Source organism: Talpa occidentalis, unplaced genomic scaffold, assembly GCF_014898055.3.
Source record: "Talpa occidentalis isolate TD23 unplaced genomic scaffold, MPIMG_talOcc4v2.1 talOcc4.8, whole genome shotgun sequence".
NCBI lineage: Eukaryota > Metazoa > Chordata > Mammalia > Eulipotyphla > Talpidae > Talpa > Talpa occidentalis.
This window is the reverse complement of record NW_023605194.1, coordinates 19,693,776-19,705,854: the sequence shown is the minus strand read 5'-3', so window position 1 is coordinate 19,705,854 and position 12,079 is coordinate 19,693,776. Positions and strand designations below refer to the sequence as shown.

Genomic DNA, 12,079 nt, shown 5'->3' with positions numbered 1-12,079 from the left:
CTGACATGGAATTCCTGGAGTAGTCAAAATTCATAGACATAGAAAGTAGAATGGTGATTATTGGGGACTGGGAGGAGGAAGAAGTAAGGAGTTACTGTTTAATGAGTTTTAGCTGAGGAAGAGGAAAAGTTCTGGAGGTGGTTGTTGGTTGCATGACCATTTGAACATCCCTAATGTTACAGATCTGCAGACTTAAAAAAGGTTAAAATGCTATGTATATTTCTCCACAATTAAAAGGAAAAAAAGGGAAGTGGGAAGACCCCTAGGGGATTTCAGACTGAGGTAAGAGGGTTTTACATGTTAGTCACTCACCTAAAATCACAGCAGCCCCACCTAAATATCTCAGTGTTTCATTATAAATATGTGATCTCCTAAACTAAGGCTTCTTTTCCGCACTGCAGTTTACCAAGCTCAGCTATGACCTAATGCAAAGCCTCACTTTGCAGCATAAACCAAGTTAGGGCAAAACATATGACTAACCACATGGGATTCAGTGTTTGGCTTTTCGTTTCTAGCTGTAGTCTTAAGAGATTAGGGAACAGCAACTATTAGAATAATATGCAATGCTCCCAGTCTTTGGGGAAACCATATTATAGCAGCCTCATTTTGGTGTTTTGTTTTAATCTGCATAATGCTTTTCATTCTAGATAATGGGAGATCAGCAGGGTCTGATTAACAGAAGAAAGGTCATTACTGATAAATTCTAACCCAGGGGATAATCTGAGCTCGTCTGCCTGCCACTTCAGAGCAGACAACTGGACTAGATTATGTTCATGTATTCCCTGCTACTCAACAGTCATCAGCCTTTGTTCCTATCATTAATCATTTTAACATATTTACTTTTCACTAGGCTAAGTTGTATCCTTCAAATTGAAGGGCCTAAGTGTCAATTGTTCTTCCTCCCAACTTTTCATTATCATTCTGTTAAGAGAATTCTGGCCCAAACAAGTAATTGGGCAAGGGAAGTTGGGGATACTTTGCTTGGCTGATACCTCACATCCTCACATTCCCTTTCCAACCCTAACTCTGTGGCCATCAACAGTGAGTATGTGCTCCCTCATTACTGCCTAAGCGCTTTATTGTGACATTCAGAATTCTTTACACAGCCTGCTTCAAAGGGTGTTATGCTCCATGAACCTCCTTATCTAGAAGCTGCTGAGAGCTATTCTTGTTCTGCAGCCTCTGCAGCAGAGTATATTTAGTTTCCCTGTTTTTTTTTTTTTTTTCTTGAGGAAGTTTTTTTTTTTCTCCTGTGAAGGAAAACAAGTACATAAGCACAAAATGGGGAGGGGGTGCTGAAAGAAGAGAAGTGAGAAACAACTCAGCATTGGCATAAAAAGACCATGGAACAAATGGGAATAAAAGGAAAACTCACTAGGCGAACAATTAAAGAGACTTACAGAGAAATGTACTGAATTGTCATTTGGGCCTCCCCGGTGGCGCAGCGGTTGAGCGCTGGGTTGCAAAGCTGCCCGCAGCCTCTGCAGCGCCAGTTCGATCCCCGGCTGCTCCCCGGCCACCAGAGGAGGGTCCCACATGGCGCGCAGACCTCTCCTGCCGCCCGCTGCTCCCCTCAGCAGTGTACTTCGGTCCTTCTGCCTCCTCTGCTCCCTGCTCTGGCTCTGGTGAATTCTCTCACCCTCCCGCGCTTCTGACTGTACCCAGTGCTTGTATAAATAAATAAATAAATCTTTAAAAAAAAAAAAAAAAAAAAAAAAAAAAGAAATGTACTGAATTGTCATTCCAAACACCAGGCTTGTTGCTAACCACAGCCATATCTAAAAAGTCATTCTCAAAGGAAAACTAATCTTTAGTTCAATGCATTTCAAATAAAGGAGGAAATTAATACATTAATTATAGAGTAAAAATTTTATCCACCTTTAGAAAATTACAGATCAGGAGAAAAACCTATTTGCAGCAATTCAGCCACTATTTCTTTCCCTGAGAAACCAGAGAATAGGATTGTGAACTTGATGCTAATAAAATGCTCATTAAGTGAAAAGCATTAAGATGGTAACTTGAAGAGATTCATTAAGGGCTTCAAATTACTTACCTTGAAAGTTGTTTGGCTAGATGAAGGTCAGATTATATTCTAATATTTTTCTCTTTTGACTAATTAGGTTAATAGTCAGCAGACATCTTCCTAAAGTACAGGACCTCACTGGGGTAGCCTGCTGAGTAGTAGCAGGAAATACTTAGTATAGAAATGTTCAAATAAAACTTTCCAAGTGTTTTCCTTCCTGCCCTGCATATGGCTCTCATACTATTTTTCCTTTGTGGACCAGTAGATCTGTGGTGGCAGCTGAAATAACAGTTACACCAACAAATGTAATTCTAAATGTGGAGCAATAGTATTTTATTTTTCTTGTGTTAAAGCAATGGGACAATCCTCCAATGGGGAGGAACAAACATAGGGCCTGGGATGTTAATGATATCAGGTGTTTCAATAAAAATAGTTTCTAAGCAGCTGCATTTTAAGAACCTTTCTGAAAGATCAAACAGGAAGAGACAGACAAATTGTTTAAACACAAATAACCTTGACAATTAAAGAACTAGCATGACTAAGCTATGAAAGACAAGTGAAAGACAAACAAAGAGACTGACACTTGAGCAAAGTTAGGCCTTCAAGCATGTGGAAGTACTGTTAATTTTCACTGTCACAATCTAAATTCCAAACAGAAAAATCTGCAGGCTGCCTTTCGCCTGCTGGAAAGACTATGTTGGCTTGCCATTAGATGCACTGCATTCCAGAAGATCCCAAAGACTTGCAGCCTTGTAGCCATCCTCAACTGGCAAAGCAGTCTCAGAGGACCTTCCAGCTGTTGTTAATGTGTTTGAAAATTTCACATACAATTGAATCCCTCCCCATAGCTATCAGAGAACATGCTACAAGGAGAGGTGGTTGGTTAAGAGTTTATCCACTATCTTAGAAATTTTTTCAGGTGTGAGATCAGGTGTTTATAACCTTTATAAACAACAAAGGTAAATGTATATCATTACAATTTTACTGTTAAGTCTTTACTTACTCTTGATAACCAAGTTGATAGCCAATAGTTAAATATTCCACAATATCCCTGAGAGACTAATTTTCTGACAAGCCTCTTGTTTTCTAAACCAACTCACCCTTCGTGGGTGTACCACCTAAGTTCTTCGGAAAGAGCACAGGAACATAAGGCAGCACTGGTGTAGGGTAAGGTAAAAGGTATCAGGCTTTTCTGCCCTCCCGCCAATCAGGATAGATGAGGGAACCCTGTGAACCTGAATGCATGCCTGATGGCGTGCACCTGAAGTGGGTACACCTGCGCTAAGACTGTGCTTCTAAGGGCGGCGTCACAGGGACGCAAGAAGCCGAGAAAGCAGCAGCAGAAGCCGAAAGAGAAGAAGCCCGAAGCAGAAGCAGAGAACGCCAGAGAGCCCAGATAGAGTGAAGATTTGCTGGGGGCTGGGAGGACTGCCAGCCTCCCAGCACCCCTGCCTGTCATGTACCTGCTGAACCCCAATAAAAACCTGCAAAACCACTGAGGACTCTGACTCCTCCTTTACCTGGTCTGCATGGGATCAGAAAACCTGCAGTGTCCAGTCCTGCCCCCTTACAACTGGTTACCAATGGTTCTGTGAAACGCAACCTTCTTAGTCATACTGTGTTTTGCCCTAAAGCTAAGAGAATGCAAACTCTGAGAAAAGAAAACTCCCTGGACAAACTTCATTCAAAGTATCAAAGTCTACCTATAAAGAAAAGTGAAACATCTTTCAAAGTTAAGGGTAAAATCTTAATTTATGAAAGGGACATATGAAGACAAAGGAAATGTTCTAAGGAAGGCTCAAAATGTTAAACCTGAAAAACAGTTTGGCAATTCCTCAACAAATTAAACATAGAATTACCATAGGCACCCACCAATTCCATTTCTGGCATATGCACAAAAGACTTAAAAGTACAGATTTAAGAGATATTTATACACTAGCACAGATAACCAAAGACAATAACCAAAAGGTGGAAGCAACTATAATGGATGAATGGATAAACAAATCGTGACACAAACATACAATGGAATATTATTCAGTTTTAAAAGGAAGGAATTTCTCACACATTCTGACATGCATAAACCTTAAAGACATTGTGCTAAGTGAAATGACCAGTATTTTACAGTTTACTAAGTATTTTCACATATACTATATAATTCTTCACTCCACTGTGAAACAGTTGATGATATCATCATTTCACAGGTAGAGGGAAAAGGTTCACAGAAGCTATATAATTTGGCTCAAGGTTATAACACATGATGTAATAACAGACAAAAACTTTAAAAATCCAGTCCCCCTAACTCAAATTTCCATGTTCCGTTCAATACATCATGCTGAATTTTCTGTTTGCCTCAATGGTAGCCCTTAGCACAATTCTATGCAGGGAGGCATTCCAGCATAGCAGAAAAGAGGCCTGGATTTGGGAGTTAGATGACCTACAACTCCCAGCTTTGCTACACAATTGTGGAAATCATTGCAATGCACAGTATCTTTTTTTAAAAAAAGATTTATTTTTATTTATTTGTGTATACAAGAACTGGGGTGTAGGTCAGAGGTGTGGGTGGGGGATGAGAGGATTCTCCAGAGACAGACTGGGGAGCTGAACAGGCAGATCTACTGAAATACACTGCTGAGGGGAGCAGCAGGTGAGACAGGAGAGGTTGCCATGTGAGTTAGCTCCCTGGCCAGGGAACAAACTCATGCAAGATCAAATTAGTGCTGCAGTGGCTGGTAATAGCTTGATAGTGCTGAGACTTACACCAGGGAGGCCCACTCGCAATATCTTTAAGAATCAGTTTTCTCAATGCTAAAAAGTCTACTTTTTTTAACTTAATATTACACTCTGTAGAATTTGATGATTGAAGAAAGTATATGAAAGCACAGCACAAAGTTGGGTACTTATTAAGGGAAAATAAATGTCAGAAAGGAAAAAAAGTATACTTTGCAGACTTAGTTAGCATTGAGACAGGAAGGATCTGGGATCGGGATAGGGACAAGAACAGGAATCAAAGACAAAGATTTTTCAAGAATTTTATTGTTCTCATATAAACAAGAGGTTTAAAAAAACTGATGACTTTAGGCCTGGGCACCTGCTGCCATAAATTTCCTGGGCTCACTGCTTTTTGTTTTGTTCACTAATCCACAGCTTATCAAGTTGGGTGCCATGGGAAAAGGGTAGTTAAAAGAGCCAGAAGAAAAAGGGAGTCACAGATCTTGAGACCAGACAGGTTCAAACTGGAGCTGTGGGCACATGGGCTCCAAGAGATGTTCACCTGGGAGATGGTCAGGAGCCCTGCACTACTCCTGAGTTGCAGCTGACTGGTGCCCACTGCTAGAACAACAAATGGACTTTAGCCAAGTCCACACTCTTTCTCAATTAATTCCTTTGTTCTCAAACCCCATTCATTTAAAACGTACTTAAACCCCTCGCCCTAGCACTTCCTCAAGACTCTCTCATGCCCAGAGAGGCCTCCCTGGAGCGCTCTTTTCTTGCACTTCAAACGCTGACTCCTAGCCTGCTGGTGTCTGTGGAATCTTATTTTCAATCTTGACCAGAGGGTCTCAAGAGCCCATCATGCAGCCTGCTAGCGAGACCCCTTGGTCCCTCTGCTCCTCGTGGGTGAAGCAGTGGACAGTGGCTGGTATGCTGCTAGCTTATCTGCCTGTTTTGTGGGCAAGGAAGAGATCAGCCTGAGGGGCCTCAAGCCAATCCCATCTGGTGACAGCATCACCAATATTTTCCCCTGATCTGGACTTCAAACACATCTTTACAGTCATTTCTTGAGATAACTTATTAGATTTTTGATATATTTTTTTAAAGATTTATTTTATTTTTATGCATACAAGAACTGGGTTACAGGCCAGAGGTGTGTGGTGGGGGAGGGTGAGAGGATTTGTTATAGGACAGGGAGAGGGGCAGTGGTCGCCAAATCTGTTATAGAACAGGGAGAGGAGCAGCCCAAACCCCGCAAACCTGCCTATTCTAAATGGGTTCTGCCATCCGCCGCAGCAACACAAAACATATAAGACTTCAATGGGAAGGAAATTTAATAAAACTAGGAAACAATAGAGGTAAGGCAAAGAGTCTAGTTTCTAAATCAAGAACCCAAAGTTACCCGTCCCCTCGTGAGTAAAACCCCATCCAAATGGGATTGGCCCAGAGAAAGTCCCCAAAGCCTGCCACAAGTCTAAAGCACCTTCCAGTGGGGACCCACAGAAAAGGGTCAGAAACAACCAGACAAGCCCGGAAGGAAAAGAGCAAATCAACATCAAGATAAAAGCTGCCATTGTCACCTCCCCATGGGTCTCACCCCAGTCCACGCCCAAGAGACAAGCGCAGTTTCTTCAAATGTCTCTAGGCTCCATGCGCCTCCTCCAGGTCTCCTGGCTCCATCCTGCTTCCTTCCTCAGTCTCTTCTGCAGCTTCTCTTCCTGCTCAGCTCCACCCTTCCTTGGGTGGGGCAGGGAACCTGGAACCTCCCCCTTTCCTGGGGACCACCCTGTTACAGATTCACCAGAGACAGAGTGGGGAACTGAACAAGCAGATTGACTGAAATACACTGCTAAGGTGAGCAGCGGGCGAGTCAGGAGAGGTCTGCTGCGCCATATGGGTTGCTCCCTGGCCGGGGACTGAACTCGTACTCAGTGGCTGCAGTTAGCTTCACAGGTTGTGTCTTAACCCCTTGTGGCACCAGGGAGGCCCTGATTTTTTATATTTTTGACATATTCTGAGTCTAATCCACTAAGAACAGTGAAGATGATATAATTATTCTCTATAGCAAGTTTATCAAAGAAGTTTTAGGAATATAAAGGTATAGACCTGACAGAGGCTTCCAAAGAGAAGGAAGAGTTCATAGTCAGACCATTTTTTATTAAGCTCAATCCAGTCCTTCCTGGGCTAAGAAAAAAGACAGGACAAGAACTTAAGTTAGCTATTTGATGGCCTTGGGGAAGATTAAGAACAGCCAAGCCAGAAGCCATTGAAAGGAAAAGCAACAAAGCAGGAGATAAAGCAAGCATAAAGGAATGTGATCAAGGAAACAGGCCCCAGATGAAAAGGAGCTGCCAGAAAGGCCTAAGTAAATACATGAATAAATAAACACAACATGAATTATATCCATATGCACTTCATACTCTAGCCCAGAATCTGGTGCTTCTTTCAAATACCCACATTTGTCATACTGCCCTTGGGTCACAAAGGGATATTTGGGAGAAGGCAGCTTATAATTCCCAATACTTACAGAAAATCACATTTATCAAAAGACCTTACTACAGTATCGGGTTTATTACTAAGTGTAGATATGCATTCATTTCTGAGATTTATAAAACTGTGTTTGTGGCAAAATGTCTCTGGGGTCAGGTAAGGCAGATCAACCTTCAGTACAGTCTTGTTAGCACATCTCACCCCGACACTCCCTCATTCCAGGCCTCCCTTTCACACTTTTCTTCTTGTTTCCAGATGTGCCAAACAATGTAGTATATTAGCGCAGGCATAGCACATTTTAAGGAAAAGAAAAAGGAAAGAAAGAAAGACACAGACACAAATACTGAATCCCAGCTTTATCACACATTACATTCTATAGCAAGTTGTAAATGTGCGTTACTATTACTGGGAATGTCTGGCAAGGCTTACATCTGGAGCTAAATCAAGTTTCTCCATCTGTTGGGTTTGCCTCTCTACTCAACATTAATTTTTCAATTGTTTGCAAGAACAATTTAATAACTGTTGAGAAAATGGAAAATGATAGACACAGAGGGAGCAAGGAATGTAGGAAAAACCAGCTTTTATGTTTCATAATACTGAGGGCATATTCCCTCCATTTACAAACAGCTCATTCCCATGTGAGAATGGTGTTTCCTCAAGACTCTAAAACAACTCCATGTCTGATTCCGTCTTATCCAGTATGTACAGCAATCTAATTGTCTTGCTATTTCATGAGGAACTTATAATGACTTAGCCCCATGAGCTCTACTTGCCTCTGTTTACCACAAATAGAAATAACCACGTGAAGCAAAATGTCAAAGTTCCAGATCCCCATGAGTCATTCACTGAACTCACAGAGAACAGCAGAACAAAATTTCAGAGAAAAGCTTTCAGATGGCTTATACTTGGAAAACACTTTGGCAACAAAGATGCCTGAAAAGAGCTTGCAACCACCTCTTGGTAAGAATTCATAGAATAGCACTGTGAGCTATTTCAAAGTGACAAAGTCAAACTCACGCACTCTGCTCTTCTTGATCAAGTATGACAATCTCTTTCACTCCTACAGACATCAGGGCTTAAAATAGTAGTAGTGTTCAACACACTCCACTTAGAAAGGTAAAATAAACCTCAAGATGAGCCAAGAGACTCCAAAAGACGCACATTCTCACTCCTTACCTGATATTAACCAACGCATGGGTCACCTTACTAGCTGCTTCTTTCCATTGGCCTGCATTGGTAGAAAGCCTCAGGACTGTAAAGAAGGGGAAGAACAAAGATCTGTCAGACTCTTAGTATAAAACACAAATATGAGGAATGGAGACATCTATGAATAGTGCTATTTGAATAATTTGTCTGCCAACATTCTTTTTCTTTTTATTTTTTAAAAAGATTTATTTAGGGCCTCCCCTGGTGGCGCAGCGGTTGAGCACTGGGCTGCAAAGCTGCCTGCAGCCTCTACAGTGCCTGTTTGATACCCAGCCGCCTGCGAGGGCCCCACATGGCATGCAAACCTCTCTTGCCATGCCTGCTGCTCCCCTCAGCAGTGTACTTCATCAGTCTGCCTGTTCTGTTTCCCACTCTGGCTCTGGTGAATTCTCTCACCCGGCCCCCCCCGCCCCGACCCGCTGCACTTCTGACTGTACCCAGTATTTGTATGTATAAATAAATAAATAAATCTTTAAAAAAAAAAAAGATGTATTTATTCACGTATACAAGAACCAGGGTACAGGCCAGATGTGTGGGAGGGTGAGAGGATTCACTAGAGACAGAGTGGGGAAGAGAACAGGCAGACTGACTGAAATACACTGCTGAGGGGAGCAGCGAGCGAAACAGTAGAGGTCTGCCGTGCCATGTGGGTATCTCCCCCACAGGCCGGGATCGAACCCGTGCTGCAGAGTCTGCGGACAGCTTCACAGACCTGTGCTCAACCTCTTGCACCACCAGGGAGGCCCCCAACATTCTTTTTAAAATGTCCTCATCCTAGAGAAAAATATTAAGACATATTCCCAACTATTTTTAACAGGGAATTTTTCCCCACTTTCTATCAAATATTCTACTCCTTCTCTGCCTTGGGTCCCTCTGCCCTCCACTCCCCTTTACTTGGGTTCCATACTTAGTTTTTACATTCTTTTAAAATCCATATTGGGGGACTCTGGCAGAATGGTGGCAAAGTGAAGACACCAGGCTCACCTCCTCTACATATTCACAACTAAATACAACAGAACAAAGCAAACAACCTTGAAAGATAAACAGAACACTACCACATATATTGGAAGCAAGAGAGTTGCAGGAAGGGGTAGGAAAGACAGTAATTAAACTATGTTTGCTGGGGCAGTACAACCCACACGAGGGAGGAGTCACTACTGTATGGAGTGCCTCTGAGGGGCACACACCCACACCAGGGACTATGGAGATCATGCACCACTGCTGGAGAAGGGCATGCACAGAGTTGGTGTGCAGGACAGAAGGTGCACTACTGGAAAACTGAAGGAGCAGAGGGTTGAATGATGTTACTGGCTTGAGCCTGAGGCTCCCAATCTAGAATAGGTGGAGCCCTAAACAGTGAGGAGAGCCAGGTTAGATCACCTGCATCACCTCATAAAAGCAACTACTGCAGGGCCTCCCCGGTGGCGCAGCGGTTGAGCGCTGGGTTGCAAAGCTGCCGGCGACCTCTGCGGCGCCGGTTCGATCCCCGGCTGCTCCCCGGCCACTGGAGGAGGGTCCCACATGGCGCGCAGACCTCTCCTGCCGCCCGCTGCTCCCCTCAGCAGTGTACTTCGGTCCTTCTGCCTGCTCTGCTCCCTGCTCTGGCTCTGGTGAATTCTCTCACCCTCCCGCGCTTCTGACTGTACCCAGTGCATGTATAAACAAAACGAACGAACAAACAAATAAATAAATAAATAAACATGCCTCTATTAAAAAAAAAAAAAAAAAAAAAAAAAGCAACTACTGCAGCCTCAAACACCTGGCTTACCCCCAACCTAAGGCCAAAACCAATATGACAACTGATTGTTCTCACTAACCAGAGCTTAAGTACCTGGATCTTAATAACAGAAACAAGCATCCTGGGGCAAGACTCTGAAAGTGAAGAGAACATTCCCTGGCTTGTGGCCCTGTCTCAAATACCATCCTTACCCATTACTACATTTAATACTCAATCACAGCCTAGAGGGAGAGGCTAGCATGAGACTACCCAAGACATGTACAAAGTGATGTATGCAGGACTGGTCCCTGAGGATAAACCACTGAGAGAAATAAAAAGACTCTATAAAAAAAAAAGAGAGAGATTTTAGCAGTAAACACACCCTGACAAAGAAAGAAGAATCTGAGGAGCCTGATGATGACATGGGTTTTGATCTTTTTGAATAAACCGCTTTTGTAATATGTTCAATAAAAAACTGAAGTCTTAGGGGCCTCCCTTGGTGGCACAGGGGTTAAGACACAGCACTATGAAGCTATCCACAGCCACTGCAGCACAGATTCGATCCCTGGCCAGGGAGGTGACCCACATGGCAAATCAGACCTCTGCTGTCTCAACTGCTACTCCCCTCAGCAGTGTATTTCAGTACATCTGCCTGATCTGCTCCCCACTGTCTCTGTTGAATCCTCTCAACCCCAGCATCTCTGGCCTGCACCCTAGCTCTTGTATGCATAAATAAATAAATCTTAAAAAAAAAAAATGAATTCTTAAAAAAAAATTTTAAACATAAAAAATATTTTTCACTCTAATATTCTTTAGAATATGAATGATTGTCACAACCAAAATTATAGCATTGCCTGGTAGGTTTTAAATATATGTAAACACATATGATAGGTATAACATCAAAGTAAGTATGGGGCATGGTGATTAAAGAACCTATAGTAGCAAAGCTTTTATATTTCATTGAAGGGGCACTATGCTGCTCCAAGTAGACTACAACAGATAATTGTAATCCTAGAACAACTGGTATACAAAGAAACACAGCCAATGGGCCTCCCTGGCGGCACAAGGGGTTAAGTCTCAGCACTATAAAGCTATCAGCAGCCATTGCATCACAAGTTCAATCCCCAGCCAGAGAGCTACCCACATGGTGCAGCATTTGGGTCACCTGCTGCTCCCCTCAGCAGTGTATTTCAGTCAATCTGCCTGTTCTGCTCTCCACTGTGCCTCTGGTGAATCCTCTCAAACTGCCCCCCCTCACTGCCCGCACCTCTAGCCTACACCCCAGCTCATGTATGCATAAATAAATAAATTTTTAAAAATGAAACAAAACAGTGCCTCCCTGGTGGCGCAAGGGGTGAAGACGCAACCTCTGAAGCTATTGGCAGCCAGTGCAGCACGAGTTCGATCCCCAAGCCAGGGAGCAAACCACATGGCGCAGCGGACTTCTCCTGACTCGCCCACCGCTCCCCTAGCAGTGTATTTCAATCAATCTGCCTGTTCTGTTCCCCACTCTGTCTCTGGTGAATCCTCTCACCCTCCGCCCGACCCCGCACCTCTGGCCTATACCCCAGCTCTTGTGCATAAAAAAAATAGAATGAATCTTTTTAAAAAAAGAAACAAAACAAAACAAAGAAACACAGTCAATAAGCAACTGATAAATTAAAATGCAATATTAAAAAATATTCATATTGTCCAAAAAAGGGGTGGAGGGACAAAATAAATGCTAGACAAAATAATAAAAGCAGACAAAAATAAATGCTAGAACTAAAAGAAGTTATATCGATTATTACATTAAATGTATACATTTAAATATCAAGTCAGAGACATAGGTTGTCAAACTGAATTACAAACAACTAAACCTAACTATGAACTCTACATAACAACTCTACATAACACAACCACTTTAAATATAAATATAAATATATAAGTTA

The 12,079-nt window shown here is 42.6% G+C and overlaps 1 protein-coding gene across 3 annotated transcripts in view; it reads right to left on the bottom strand.

The window, feature by feature from the left end:
* Nucleotides 1–12,079, bottom strand: part of ARMH3 (armadillo like helical domain containing 3) — a 196,237-nt gene that overhangs the window by 80,106 nt on the left and 104,052 nt on the right. For all 3 annotated transcript variants that reach the window (XM_037497405.2, XM_037497406.2, XM_054690559.1), the window contains one exon: nucleotides 8,402–8,477. In XM_037497405.2, the coding sequence (XP_037353302.1) occupies nucleotides 8,402–8,477 (76 nt within the window). The remainder of the gene's footprint in view (nucleotides 1–8,401; nucleotides 8,478–12,079) is intronic.